Here is a 16,128-nt window from a genome sequence, read left to right on the forward strand (position 1 = left end):
TGGGTGTCGATTTTAGACCTTTCCTCACTTCTCATGTGGGCATTTAGTGCTATAAATTTCCCCTGAGACACTGCTTTAAATGTGTCCCAGAGATTCTGGTACATTGTATCTTCATTCTCATTGATTTTGAAAAATATCTTATTTCTGCCTTCATTTCATTATTTATTCTGTAGCCATTCAGGCGCAGGTTATTTAGTTTCCCTGTAGTTGTGCAGTTTTGAGAGTTTCTTAATCCTGAGTTCTAATTTCATTGCACTGTGGTCTGAGAGACTGTTTGTTATGATTTCCATTTTTTTGCACTTGCTCAGGAGTGATTTACTTCCCTTTACCATTATGTAAAGCCCTTCTTTACCATTATGTAAAGCTCTTTTTTCTCTAAACTTCTCTTCTCATTTTAATTCATTGAGTTATTCTTAAATCTCTGATATCCTTGATCTTTAAACTCTGACATCCTTTCTTCTGCTTGATTGATTTGACTATTGAAGCTTCTCATGCTTTGCGAACTTCTTATGCTGTATTTTTCAGCTCCATCAAGTTGTTTATGTTCTTCTCTAAGTTGGCTATTCTAGACAGCATTTCATCTAACCTTTTTCTCAAGGTTCTTAGTTTCTTTGCATTGGGTTAGACCATGCTCCTTTAGCTTGGAGAAGTGTGTTATTACTTACCTTCTGAAGCCTGTTTCTGACAGTTCATCAAAATCATTATTTCGTTTTGTTCCCTTGTTGGTGAGGAGTTGTGATCCCTTGGAGGAGAAGAGGTGTTCTGGCTTTTGAGGATTTCAGCTTTTTGTGCTGGTTTCTTAGCACTTTCATGGATTTATCTACCTTTGGTCTTTGAAGTTGGTGACTTTGGGATGTGGTCTCTTAGTGGAGGTCCTTTCTGTTGATGTTGAAGTTATGTCTTTCTGTTTTTTTTTAGTTTTCCTTATAATAGGCCCCTCTGCTGCAGGACTGCTGGAGGTCCACTCCAGATTCTGCTTGCCTGGGGGCCTGCAGAACAGCAAAGATTGCTGCCTGTTCCTTCCTCTGGTAGCTTTGTCCCAGAAGGGTACCTGCCAGATGTCAACCAGGTTAGAACCTCCTCAGTAACGGTGAATGCCCAGGTTTTACTGGGTTTATTAGGTATTTCTTAGGATATACAGGGATCAGAGATGCACATGAGGAGGCAGTCTGTCCTTTATCAGAGCTCAAGTGCTGTGCTGGGAGCTCCATTGCTCCCTTCAGAGCTGGTGGGCAGAGACATTTAAGTCTGTTGAAGTGGAACTCACAACTGCCCCTTTTCCCAGGTGCTCTGTCCCAGGAAGGTGGAGCTTTATTTATAAGTCCCTGATGGGCTATTGCCATTTTTCAGAGATGCTCTGCCCAATAAGGGAATCTAGTCACAGCCTGCCTGCAGAGATCTTGCTGAGGTGCAGTGGGCTTCACCCTGCTACTGTGTAAACGTTCCAGGGACTTTGTTTACACAGGCAAGGTTAGAACCTCCTCAGTAATGGCGAATGCCCAGGTTTTATTGGGTTTATTAGGTTAACTAAATGGTGTTTAAATTAATTTCCACCATTAGTTTCTATTCCAATTTGGCCCCACATATCTGGTGAACCTGAAAAATCTGTAGAATGATTTTTTTTTTAATGGAGAGGGAAAGCTGAAATGCTTTGGAAAATTGTTTTATTCTGCTTCATTAATATGTTCAGAGCAAAAAGTGGCTCAACACTTAAAGAACACATTAAAAATTTTCTTTTCTATAACTATGGGAAACATATAAAAGAGAATGCATTTTTAAAAATTTTGTATTTTTATATTAGCCATAGGTTCTATGAATTGGAGGAGTATGGATCAAATTACGGGTGTGGAGCTTTTGTGAGAATTGACATCACTATAAAAAATGGTATTGAGAGCGGTGCATATAAATGATTTGATTTGGCAAATTATAGATAATGACAAACATAAAGGAATTTTTCTCCTGTTAGAAGTATAAGATGTACCATATCATGCATGAGAGATAATATGAGAACATAATGATGAAAGCTGTATTTTAAAGCCAAGAATAAAGGTTAAATATAATAAAAATTATAGAGATCAAATTTTTTGTGATTTCACAATGCATCTTTAATATCTTATACCAACTGTTTCATTTGAAATTACTGTCAAAGTTAGAACTCTATGTACTGAACACCTACTCAGAGAGACAATGCATTGTGCTCTTCTAGAGACTGAATTTGTTTTTTAACCTGGTGTGCTAAATTAATGACTCAGCAACTTTGGAAGCTTCCCAGGAAATGATTGCTTATATTACATTGTGGAAACTCCAACTGCCAGCATGTCTTTAAACATTTAACAGGACTTAAATAATTTCCCAACAAGGTATATTCTACTTCGCAGTTCAAAATGAACTCTCTTCATTACTTAAGCTAGAAAACACAGAAGAAAAGTTGCCTTTACTTGTGGTTTATTGTCACTTGTGTAAAAAAAAATCAAACATAAATTTCTCTGAGATAAAAGTTGCTTGACAATAAAAAATAGTTCAAATGAAAATGTGTGCATTTTAAAATTATTTCTGTGTATTAACTAAAATTCATTTCACAGCCTCTCACTGTGCCTAAATTTTTGAAAACGAATTCCCTTTAAGTTAAAGAGAAATAGAAAAGTAGAGAATACTTTAGCATACATGTGGACATCTCTTTATGGATTTGTTTGAATCATTTGATAATAAGCTCCTGTAGAAGAACAATATTCAGGACAAACGGTAAGCAGTTTTATCTGAGCAAAATGTGTGTTTTCAAGCAGTAAATGTGCAGGATTAGTAGATGAGACATTTCAATAGATATATTTAACATACAGACTGTAATAAAAGATTTTTACAATTTAAAGTTACATTAACTGTAACACTGACATACTTGCTTTACAGGATTTCAGTTTTAAGACAGGACACCTGGCTAAGGAATGTTTTCCACTGCAAACACTCTGTACTTGTCTGCCTGCTCCTTGCCCCTACTTCAGCATGAAAATCTGTGCAGAATTCTTCCACTACCAAACTCAAACACTTAATAGGCTGTTCAAATTAATGGGTGGCCCTCAGCATCAAGGAGGCAATGGGGAATGGTTGAGACTATAGCAATTTGTAGAGAACAGTGTCACCGTAAAAGGGATGGCCACAGCTCAATTACTTCTAGTAGGTGCCACATGAATACGTAAACCCATTGTTGACGGATCTTTTAGTTTTCAAAAGAAGGAGGGAATCTAGATGTCTTATAAAATAACTTGATCTAGATGTTAGCAACTGAAAAAAACATTTAACAACTTTGTGCCAGTCAGTGTATCTGGGGACTAAATCTACTTCAGAGGGAGACCTTTGAGGTTATAAAACGTGTTTTCTATCATTATTTAGTTCAATGGGGGACGTTTATATATGCCAAACTATTTTCATAGCACTTTACATGGATTTCATTTATGTATACCTCATGTATAAATAAACTATACATTTTATACAACTATTTTCATAGCTCTTTACATGGATTTCATTTATTTATACCTCCATGTTACACCTAAAGAACCTGAATTACTCAGAGATTAAATCATTTGTCTAAGATCACACAACTTGTAAATAGTAGAACTATGAATTCAGGTAGTCTTGTTCCAGATAACCATGATTCCTTTCTCCTTAGTTTATCCCAAGCTCTCACATTCCTTGATTTTATGCTAAATAAAAAACAGCAAGTATTTTCAACCTCTCATTTAGTCAATAAGGAAGACATAAGAGGCAATTACACAAGAATAATCAAATAGTAGTGTGTTTTATGTGCCAAAAATGCAATGCAGAGTATCATGAACCTCTTAACCTTGACCTACAGAAGAGATTTTTTAGCCAGCTTGTCTGTGCTTAGATGATAGGAACTGAGTCATGCATGTTTTCCAGAACACAGCAACTAGTGAAATAAACGGCTGCTATTGCATAAACATTATTGAGTTGGCTGCCTACTTTCCTATTCAGGTGTTATTATGCTTAAAAGATAATAGCACAACTGTGCAAAAACAGATGTAAGCAAATATTAATCTTTTATTCTAGAATTTTCAAGATCTAGCATTTTGGACTGTCATTCAAAGAACATTACAGAGTAACACCTTAAGACAGTTCTCTCCTATTGCCATCAAGATTGATCTATCTAATTTAGCAAGTTTTGGGGCAAATTTTACCTAAAATCCCAATTCAGATGCTTCAGGAAATAGAAAGATGAGGAAATAACATTCTCTGTGCCCAATGAGTTTACTGGCCAGTAGAGTCTAAGACACAGCATAATCGTTATTATTGTTGACCTTGATATTTACTCTTTCCCTTTCTTCATAGATGGTTTCCTCCTTATTCTTCAGATTTTGGTTCCTATGCCCCCTTCTCTAAGAGGCCTCCACACCACCTAATTTATTGCTTAACCCCACTCCATACTCTATTACTCTCTCACATCATTCTGTCTCCTCCAAAGTCATTACTGCAGCATGCAACTGTATTATTTACCTATTTGTTTATTGGATTTTTATTGCCTCCCCTCAACAGAATATAGGTTCCAAGAGGGTAGCATCTTCATTATTTTGTTCATCATTGTATCACCAACTTCCAGAATACTGTGTCACACAGAATAAGTGCTTACATATATGAAAGTTTGAAGGAAAGATAAACCATATTCATGGTAGAGGTGAGGAATCATTCAAAAGAGTCCTGAAGAAAAGACGTTTGCATGGACCCGAAGGTGTCTTGCCATGTCATGGCTATGTTGAGTATTATTAGTAATTAAAATTTTGTTTGGGTGTGGGGCGGGGAGAAAGGAATGATGGTTAATGGGGTACAAAAATTAGCAGAGTGAGTAAGACCAAGTATTTGCTAGCATAACAGGTTACCATAGTTAAAAATAATGTAACTGCATTTAAAAATAACTAGAAGAGTGTAATTGGATTCCTTGAAACCCAAAGGATAAATCCTTGAAGTGGATAGATACCCCATTTACCCTGATTGTTATGCATTGCATGCCTGTATGAAAATATCTCATGTAACCCAACAATATATATACCTACTCTGTACCCACAAAAATTAGATAGATAAATAAATGAGTAAAATTAGATAAATGAATGAATAAAAATTTTTTTCAGGACAATTCAGTCCTCTCAATCTGCAAACTGCCCAGAGATTTTTTTTTTTTTTTTTTGAGACGGAGTTTCACTCTTGTTACCCAGGCTGGAGTGCAACGGCCGATCTCGGCTCACCACAACCTCCACCTCCTGGGTTCAGGCAATTCTCCTGCCTCAACCTCCTGAGTAGCTGGGATTACAGGTACGCGACACCATGCCCCGCCAATTTTTTTTGTATTTTGAATAGAGACAGGGTTTCACCATGTTGACCAGGATGGTCTCGATCTCTTGACCTCGTGATCCACCCGCCTCGGCCTCCCAAAATGCTGGGATTACAGGCGTGAGCCACTGTGCCCGGCCCTTCTTTTTTAATCCTTTAAAACCGTCTGTCTCACTTAGGGATGATGACTTAACCTGCTGTTAGGAAAACATTGCTGTGAATGTTCCGTCTGAGGCTGTTTGTTTTTCTGAAGCAAAAAACGAACAAACAGAAAAGAAACAAACCAAAAAAAAAAAAAACCCACAAAAAAACCCACAGTTGTCTCCTGCAACAACACCTACATAAATATATAACCTCACCCGGGAGTAGGGATTTTCCAGTGCAGAGTTATTTGGCAACAGAAAAATATGAAAATCCTTGACAAATAGAGTTCACATAGGAACTCATGTGTTTCCAGGCTCTATAATTCAGGCAGTAGAGAGTAGGGTGTTTGCTGAGCTTCAGGTTGTTTTGTGCTGTGCTGATTCTCTATCCCTTGAACTACCTGTCAAATGTCCTAAATATATAGCATAAATAAAAGCTAATCAACACCTTTTCACAACAGTGAAAGGGTGGCTACAGGGCAGGCAGAAAAAATGTGTGCCCACTGCTTAGTGGTGACAGATTCTATGTTATACAGTGGAGAATCCATTTCTTAATGTTTGCAGCAATTTGTGAAAGCTTTCAAAGTAATAACATATAATCTCTTATTAAAAATACAAGGTTATCTAGATTTCCTAAGTGCTAATGTAATCATGGAAGTTACATTAACTTTTATATTGCCTCACTCTTTTCGAGTAAGCTGAAATGAACGGTAAAGGAAACTTCATTTAAGAAAGTTCAAGAATTTTTGCAAATTACATGTACTGTTCTCTCAAAATGTCAGTTTCCGACATCCTACAAATCTGCGGGTTCCTGGATTTTTTACTGAAGGCAATGCAAATTTATCACTATGCTCTCTAAATTTATGAAATAGAAAAGGGGCGTTTCCACTGAGAAAGAAAATAACTGCATGTCAACAACTTCCACTTTGGGGCTTTAAGTATAAGAAAGTGAAATGGAGAGTAAACATATTATGTGGAAAAGCCAAGAATAGTAATTTCAGAGGTAAGTACTCCCATAGTAGTTGACGTTGCTGAAATAGACAGGGACCTGGCCTAGGTTTATGAGCTCACTGGAAAGCTGAATGAAAGAGTCTGGAAAGAGACTGTGGCATTGATTAGTATTGAATTAGAGACCACGCAGCTGAGAAAGCATGCTGTAATCACGGTCCTAGGCCACAAAGGCGAGAGCCTCTCCCTTCAAAAATGGCCCATTAGGATAACCTTGTAGTACATTATAGAATCCTAGCCCATAACACTTAGTGTCAGACACTTAGCATTTCTGTGTGTACATGCTCATGTGCTTCTGAAACAGTGTGGTAAGACCGAAGACTAGATTTTAATGCAACTTAAGTACAAAAGAGAAAGAGACAAAAGATGAGAGACTTTTTTCTCTATCTACCCCACACCCCCAAAAGAGCTCTGCGTTTTAAAAATACAGAAAAGCACTCACTCAATGAAATTATATTACTCGTGATATTTTCAGTGGATGACTACAGAAAAATAGATAACACTAAAAACTGGGCTATTTAGAGAAAGAGGTATATTTTGCTAGTAACTCCCAGGCATTGTCTCATCTTATGTTTCACTATATCTATTATCTAAATGGCAACATCATCACTCTTTTTGAGAAGGGGAGAAGAAATTCATCTCATTAGATTAAATCAAGTATTAAAACTACATCTAAGGGGTTGAGTAAAATAATGTATCGAAATATTTGTGAAAAGAGACAAGTATTTTAGAAGCTGAATTTTTCCTAATTTCTAGAAGTCTAATGTATGGCACCAATTCCAATCTTTCACTCTCCTCTCTCCTTCTCATTGTTTCTTCTACATAATAGGTTCATTCATGAAGACATACGAACTCTTGAATGAAGATGAGTAACCTTTTTTACATATTTTTAAATAATTTTATTTATTTATTTATTATTTCGAGACGAGGTTTTGCTCTGTTGCTCAGGCTGAAGTGCAATGGCTGCAATCTCTGCTCACTACAATCTTCTCCTCCCAGGTTCAAGTGATTCTTCTGCCTCAGACTTCTGAGTAGCTGGGATTACAGGCACACACAACCATGCCCAGCTAATTTTTGTGTTTTTAATAGAGATGGGGGTGTGGTTCACCATGTTGGCCAGGCTGGTCTTGAGATGATACTCCTGCCACTGCCTCCCAAAGTGTTGGGATTACAGGCCTGAGCCACTGATTACAGCCCCCTTTTTTTTTTTCATATTCCTCAGGTAGGAAGTTATGAGAAGTCAGGAATTAAGGGAGAAGAGACTTAAATCTGGCCCAGCCTGGAACATTAGATGAATGCAGATCCCCATGAAGTAAATGCCTGTAATTGCTAACAGTGAAAGGCTCTGTTTCGTGTCTTGTCAGGAGTGTTATGGAGGTCACAGCACCTTGCTGAGAGTTGCACAGGACCTTCAGAGCCTTTAGAAAAAATCTAATTGTTCTTAAGACCTATTAGTAAGTGTGGGGAAACTGGTATACCATGCCACTTTCTCCCAGGAGGGTTCATGAAGAACTCTATAGTAGTATTCACATTTACAATCACACATCTGCAAGGTTTTGTTCAGAGCATGAATTAATTTATGGATATGATAAGCCAGACATGTGGAATGAAATCAGGTCACAGTTACTCAAAGCAGGCCTCACAATCTTACTAATTTTACTGAAGGGTACTTTCCCCAGAAACTCACCACTGCACATAGCCTCAGGAAGCAGGCAAGTTCCGGTTAAAAAACTGTTGGACATCTTTCCTCACTGAAAGTACACACTGCCCAGGTTTGAATATAAAAAACCAGTTTACACAATAATCAAAGAAAAACTTGCAATATCTGGCAAATGTACTGCATAGGTGTCATGGTGCATATTTAAATGGAAAAATGACTTTAATTCAGAGAAATTACCAGGCTTCCCAGAATTCCAAAACACAAGAGTAAGTATCTAATTCTAAACAGACTTTTAGTACATTGAAAAATATCCTGGAAAATATGGATCTGGGCAGTAAATATCACCATAGTTTAGAAATAGCTTTGTCCATTATTTGCTTATTTAAAAAGAAACTACTTTGACTATTATAAAATGTATCTAGATCATATCTAATTATAAATAGATAATGCAATGCTGGTATTCTCTTGCTTTCATTTCTTTAAAATAAATGAAAATAGTAACTAAATGAATCATTTTTGAGGGGAGACTTTGTAGGAAAGCATGCAGCCTAGAACTTACGTTAGTACAATCCATGTCTTAATTACATGTGAGTCAGTAAACCTTTATGAAAATAATAGCAGTTTCTGGCAAATTGTTATTTAGAAAATATACATCCTCACATAAAAAGTTAAACTGAATTTTGTCCAAATTTCATAAAATTAAAGGGTATAAATGGACAAACACAGAGAAAGCTTTTAGAATGAGCAATTTTTTCCTAATAATTCTGTAAGGCAGTCTGAATGTTAAGAATAACCAAAAAGATTAGGCTAGAAGCATTCAAATACATGAAAAGTAAGTTTTCTGCAGAGCCTCTTAACATCGAAGCAAAATTAGTAGTTGCTTCCTTAAAGACATTTAAAAACATTTAAGATGACTTTAATAAAGTTATTTAATTTTTTAAAAATTTCCATAATGTAAAAAATGCTGTGTCATTAATTATACCCTATGGTCACAAAGGTAATCCAATATGTTAAATTCTGCTTCATTTTATACCTTGACTTCAGCTCTTTACCTCAAGAAAAGGTCATTCTCCTCAATAACTTGACAAAAATGTTATCTTTAATCTGGCCATGTTGATTTATTTTCAACATGTCTCTATATGGTTAAGTCTCTATATGGTAAGAGAATGAATCAAAATATGTCTTTTCCACGTTAAAAAATCAATATGGGAAAAGACATCAAAAACACACACAAAATGAAAATACACTTCTATCATAGGTGAATAGAGGATGATAGTCATAATACATCAAGACTCTAAGCAACCAATAAGCAACTCAATGGAAAAATAGGCAATTCGCCATAACTGAAACACAAATGGACAATTATATGAAAAGTCTTTATTCTCTCCAATAAAGAAATATATAGTTAGGCACAGATTTTTAAAATATATTTTAAATTAGCAAGGCAGAAAGCCTTTTAAAATATTGACAACATCTGTTGTTGAGTATAAGGAAATGGAAGCTCATACGCTTTTGTCCATAGAGTTAAAAATTTAAACTTTTACACTTTTTGAAGAACTATTTTTTTTTAGAAAAGCAGTATAACCAATTTGGATTCTAAGAATGTTATCTACTAACACATTCAATAAATATTTACTTTTAATTTTATTATATTTTTGAGACAGAGTCTCACTCTATTGCCCAGGTTGGAGTTCAAGTGGCATGATCTTGGCTCACTGAAACCTCTGCTTCCTGGCTTGAAGCAATTCTCATGTCACAGCCTCCTGAGTAGCCAGGATTACAGATGCATGCTGCCATACCTGGCTACTTTTTGTATTTTTCTTTTTTTGGAGAGGCAGGATTTTGCCATGTTGGCCAAGCTGGTCTCAAACTCCTGGCCTCAAGTGATCTGCCCACCTTGGTCTCCTAAAGTGCTAGGATTACAGGCGTTGAGCCACTGAGTCTGGCCAAATAAATGTTTACACAGAATATACCAATACTTTTACAAATACTTTGAAAATTTAAAATGGAAACAGGAGGAGAGATTGATTACATAAATCAATATATTTCTTTGTAACATAATAGCAGGAAGCTTATACAAAGACATTTGTATAAGAGATGCTTGTTTTTTGCATTATTTCAAATTTAAAATGGAAACAGGAGGAGAGATCGATTACATAAATCAATATATTTCATTGTAACATAATAGCAGGAAGCTTATACAAAGACATTTATTACATTTACTCATTGGTACATGGTTTACCTATGCAAGCTCCATGAGGGCAGGTAATTTATCTATTTTGGAATACTTGTGCACCTCAGGGTTACAGACCTGAAAGTGTAAACTGACCAGGACATGCTGAACATGAAGCGATCACCAGGTTTCTAGAACCATTCTGCTACTTGCACAACTGTCACTAAAACATTTCTCTGAAGAAATTTTGGTCAAATTTTATGCATCAGTTTCTTCCAAGACATTTATAAAGAGAAAAGTCTGTTATCTTTTTGACAAACTAGACGTAAACAAAGTTCAAGAAAAATAGCTCATGTCGAAAACACATCTTATTTCCATCAGGAGCTAGCCTGTGAAGGCCTGGTTGCTTTTAATTTATACAACTTGCACAGAAAATCAGACTGCTCTTCAGTCCTCCTTTGTGCAATCTGCTCCCAACTGCAGTGTGGGAGAAGGAAGTGAAAAATGTTTCCCGTCCTTCTTTGGCTTCATGCCCAAAGGATTATTTGAAGGGAAAGATACTAATTCACATTTAAAATTATGTCTAGAAGGCATTTTAAATTACAAACCAAATTTATAAGACTATAAAAAATTACACTCACCTAGCTTTTACACTGGACTTATTCTAAGTAGGACACTTTTTGAATAAGAATGATTTTCCAAAAATAGGAATTTACTATTACTGAAGAAGATTTCTTCATCTTATAGCTTACGAATCAGAAATATTGACTCATCAATCTTAATTAACCCAGAAAATGTTCTGGTTGTGTTTTCAATAGCTTCCTTTGTTAAAGTTACCTTAACGAGACCATCTTAGAATGGGAACTAATGATAATATTTGAAATTTATATTCTCATGAGGTAAAATAACAGTATATCAATTCTCAATTGACCGAGGTACAGAAATAAAAGACACTAAATATTCACAAGTCAACTGACCCAAACAAACTATCCCAAGAAGAGCATTGTTGTATGCTCTGCTTTAATAATTGACCTAAATACCTCTCTTCCCTGTTCATATCATTAATTGCTTCAGATAGAAAAAAAAAGGCCAATTTTGGAGTGGGGCTTAATTAAAACATTTTTTGAAGGAAATTTGTGTCTTTTTTATATATAACTTCTGTGTGGATTGAGAGACTGACGTTTCCATTTGTATACAATTTTTAGAAAATAATTAATAGATGGTGACAACACATAAGAATGAAAGACCCGTTCTTGAAAAGGTAAGTTCAGGAACTGTAAACAAGCATTTACAGCCATCTTTAGGCAGTCCTTGGTTTGCTCCTTACCCTGTCAACTGAAACGCGTACATACTGGGATGGTGTCCTCACTTGGCACGCTTCTGTGGTACTCAGGATCAGGACATGGTTCCAATATACATGAGATTCGTTTAACATAGTATTGCATAAGTGAGGGCTGATGCATTCTTCTTTATTCTCAATCTCTCTGCTCAGTTTCATTAAAACAACACCAACGTTATGAAATCCAGCAATCACAGGTCAAAATTTGACCTAACAAACCTAATTCTGTTACTCTAATAAATTCATTGCTCTTTGGCTTATTGGGACTATAAAAAGCTAAACATAACAGGACAAAAGCAAGGAAAATTTGTGGGCTTTCTGTGAGCCAATGGGTTGAATTTGGAGCAAAACTCTGACCTGATTATTCTCACAAAGTCACTACAGACAATTGTCTGATGTCAGCTTAAAATGCTGGTTTCAAAAAGTTAGTGAAGCAAATTTTTACTGCCAGGTAGTATTAGTACGTACCTCAAAGCCAGGACTCACAGGAGACTGAAACATGAAGTTGTAAGAGCAAAAAGCAGGCAAAGGTGCAGAATCAAAGGAGAAAAAGACAGAAAAACAATGTTATTGGATGAAAGTAAAGCACATTACTCAATAATGTTTCATATAGGCATGTTTTTAAAAAAAAGTAAAATGTTATATGAATTAGTTTTTATAACTACAGAGACATCTGAGTTGGAAACTACATTTAATATCTAAATGAAACTATAGACACTAAGTAAAAATTGCAAAAACAGTTCACAGTTGTGAGTTGGTAGGTGTTTAAAAAAAGACAATTCTACTTGTCATGGTCTCAGTGATGAATGATGGTTCTTTCACCTTGTTGAAAATAAATTACAGCCAAAAGGAAGCATTTTTGACCTTTAAGTGAAAGATTAGATTTTCTTCACAATAATTCATATTCTCAATGGGAAAAGAAAGAAAAAGGTCATCAAAGTAATCAAATGTTACAAAGTTGTTATCTGCCTGCAAGCAAGAATAAGCTGATGAATAATCAGTATCAGTCCATGGTTTCCAAACCTAGAAAGTCCAATAGTGGGTTAGAGTTTTAAGGAGAAAAATATGCCTACAATACATATTTGCTCATTTTAGAATCTTTGTTGCATATCATTATTTTCTACCTGATTCTATTCAAGGCTGAAATATAACTCAAAAGCAGAAAGGTCACTCTGAATTATTTTCTAAAGGCCAAGAGGTGGTATCAACGAAAAATATGACATACCTTAATTAAGTAGATAACACTTATCTGGTAATTTATATTGAATATATTCTTTTTCATCTCTATTCTCTCAAGTTTTTTAAAGCAGCTCTATCTGACGACTAGAAACAAAATCAAAACTACAATATAGTTCACTCTTATTCTTAACAAAAATGCATGACTGCCTTTTGAAATGTGATTTTTTTTTTTTTGCAGTGTTGAATAAAAGACCCCACATTGAGAAAGGTCCTAGTATCTGTTTTTTGAATCCTCAGTCTTCATTTGCAATCTACAGCTAACCCATTCTGTCAGAAACTTTGGAAAGTTATGTGCATTTAGAATGAGGTTCTGCCAAGACTGTTTGGTAATCCAGTAATATCTGCTACCTTTCTGGATTGACATGAAACACGTACAGAGCTTAAGGGCAACAACCATTCATTTGAACAGAACCAAACATGAGTTTTAGGGGAAAATTATAACCCTGTTTGCAGCTACTTTTGGCGCATTTGCATGCAGAAATGGTAAAGTTGGCTCTTCGGGAGAGGAAATCAATTTCTCAGTTTCCAAAGTAAGATATTATCCTTGCCATCTGTGTATCTGATATCCAAAGTGTATGTTTTTTCCTCCAGTTAGTAGCCCTGAATATCTTTTTTCAGGGACATCATCACAATTCAACTTCAGCTGAGTGCTGTTCAGTTTATGGTATTTGAAGATGGTCTATGCAACATGCATTCATTTACTCATTCCTCCAGGTTACTGCTTCTCAAAGTGCATGTATTTCCCACAAGATATTAACAGGTTTTATGAGAAACAGGTTCCATGTTGGAGTGGATTTAAGAACACTAATTTCACCATTGTCAGACTTCTTAGACCATTAATTATGCTTAATAACTACTAGGATGCCCAATATTTGGATGAACCAAGAAGCATTTCCTAATCTTATTTGGCCAAGACTTTTTTTTTCCCAGAATATTTTATGGGGCCATTATTTTGAAGAAAACTTTGAGAAACACAGAGACATCTCTATCTTTTCATCTTGCTATCAAGTTAGAATCACCAGAAATGTCTATAAATCACCAAGGAAAGGAGAGCAACCTGTTTCATTGGTAGTTAGTTTTAAATTATACCACAGTTTTGTTTTTGTTTGGTTTTATCCCTTAAAGGAAGATCAGATAATTACAGTTTTGTATCTGAGATGAAACCACTGTAGGTGACAATATTTATTATACAAATGAATACTAGGATGTATCCTAGGATGATGTGGCACATTACTTTTAGCACCCAAAGAATTTATTTCCAATTATTGAACAATGTAAATTTTATAGCCCCATTTTCTTTTAACTGACTGATAGAAATCTCATGTTAATCTATTAATTATTATGTGTGACATTTCATTCTCTTCTCACGTGACCTGTGTTGAAGAATCTCAATGACTTTATAACTTGCTATTTGGAGATTCATTGCTATCATTTTAAAACATTTTTACTGAAGTACAATTCATATGGAATAAAGTGTACAACATTCTAGGTGTAAATCTTGATGAAGTTTTGTATGTGCATAAATACATGTAACCTCTAACCAGATCGAGATATATAATATTGTCAGCATCCTAGAAAGCTCACTTCTGCTCCTTCCCAGTTGACATCCCACCTTAGTTTTATTTTGAAGTATCTTGGCAAAAATTGGTTTTGCCTGATTTGAACTTCATATACTGGATTCATAAGTATGTACCCTGTATCTGACTTCTTTCTTTAAACATCATTTTGTGAGAGTCAACAATGTTGGTGAGTAAATCAATAGTTCATTAATTCCATGTCTGTATCATTCATACATTCCATTGTATGACTCCACCACTATTGGTTTCTAATTTTTAGCTATTATGCATAAAGATGTCAAAAACATCTTATATCTTTCTGTGCATGACTCTGTACATTTCTATTGAATATATAACTAGAAGTAGAACCGATGAGTCACATAATATCCATGTGTTCAGCTTTAGAAGATAACTGCCAACAAGTTTTCTGAAGTTGTTTGGGCCAATATACAATCCCAGTAGTAGTGTATGCAAGTTTAGTCGCTCAGTATCTTCCCCAGTACTTGTTATTGACAGGCGTTCTTTCAATGTCAGACATTCTGATGCAGACATAACTCATTACAGACTTAATTTTACACTCCTTGATAACTAATGATGTTAAGCACATTTTCATGTTTTTTGTGCTGATTAAGTATATTGCTGTATTTTAAATGAGGTCATCTATCTTCTAACTTTTTTTGTGAATGTTCTTTATGTACTCTGAATATGAGTTTTTTATATGATATATTATGTTGAAAATGTCTTATCCCACTCACTGTTCTATTCTCTTAATGACATATTTTGATTAAAATAATTTCTTATTTTTAATGAAGCCCAATTTATCAATCTTTTTCCTTTGTCATCAGTGATTTAAATCCTGTTTTACAAAGCTTTTTCTACCCAGAGTTCTTGTAGATATACTTTCTATGTTACCGCGTAGATGCTTCCAATCTACTTACAATTGATTTTGTGTATGGTATAAGACAGGGTCAAGATTCTTCTTTGTCATATAGATAACCAACTGGTCATAGAAATGTTTGTTGGAAAGACCATTCTTTTCTCATAGCAGTTCTTCCCTTGTCATATATCAGTTGGTCTGTGTATGCACATAGTTTCTGGACTCTATTTTATCAGTTAATTTTTCTGTTCTTGTGTAATACCACATTGCCTTAATACTTTATACTAAACTTTGTATAATGCTACCTTGTTTTTACTGTGCCTTTATAATGTTATATGTTTGGAAATTCTCCAGTTTTTTCTACATCTGGGGTTTTTAACCTCAGCACTATTGACATTTTGCACTGAGTACTTCTTCATCATGGGAGGCTGCCCTGTGTATTGACCTCTCTATGATTGGTCACTCAAATCTAATTGACTTGGTTGCTCTTGGGTGCCTTCAAATAGTGTTTTGTTCTGTAATGTCATATTTTATTCAGCTTTTGCCTTGTCACTCATGGGAGAGTTGATCTGATTAAAGCTTTCCTTTCTACCTAGGAACAGACGTTCTAGAACAGATTATTATTATTTTTTTAATTTATTGTACTTTAGATTCTGGAGTACATGTGTGGATCATGCAAGATTGCTGCATAGGTACATTCACAGCAAGGTGGTTTGTTGCCATGATCCCTCCATCACCTACCTGACATTTCTCCCCACATTATCCTTCCCCCACCCTCACCCTTAGTATACCTCCCATA

The 16,128-nt window shown here is 35.3% G+C and overlaps 1 protein-coding gene across 5 annotated transcripts in view; it reads right to left on the reverse strand.

Annotated features, from left to right (window-relative positions):
- Positions 1 to 16,128, reverse strand: part of PRKD1 (protein kinase D1) — a 386,482-nt gene that overhangs the window by 65,960 nt on the left and 304,394 nt on the right. For 3 of the 5 annotated variants that reach the window (XM_035260258.3, XM_035260256.3, XM_054239835.2), the window contains one exon: positions 12,126 to 12,149. The exons of the other annotated variants lie outside the window; for them this stretch is intronic. In XM_035260258.3, the coding sequence (XP_035116149.1) occupies positions 12,126 to 12,149 (24 nt within the window). The remainder of the gene's footprint in view (positions 1 to 12,125; positions 12,150 to 16,128) is intronic. 5 annotated transcript variants of the gene reach the window in all.

This window comes from Callithrix jacchus, chromosome 8 (genome assembly GCF_049354715.1).
Source record: "Callithrix jacchus isolate 240 chromosome 8, calJac240_pri, whole genome shotgun sequence".
NCBI classification, from domain to species: Eukaryota; Metazoa; Chordata; class Mammalia; order Primates; family Cebidae; genus Callithrix; species Callithrix jacchus.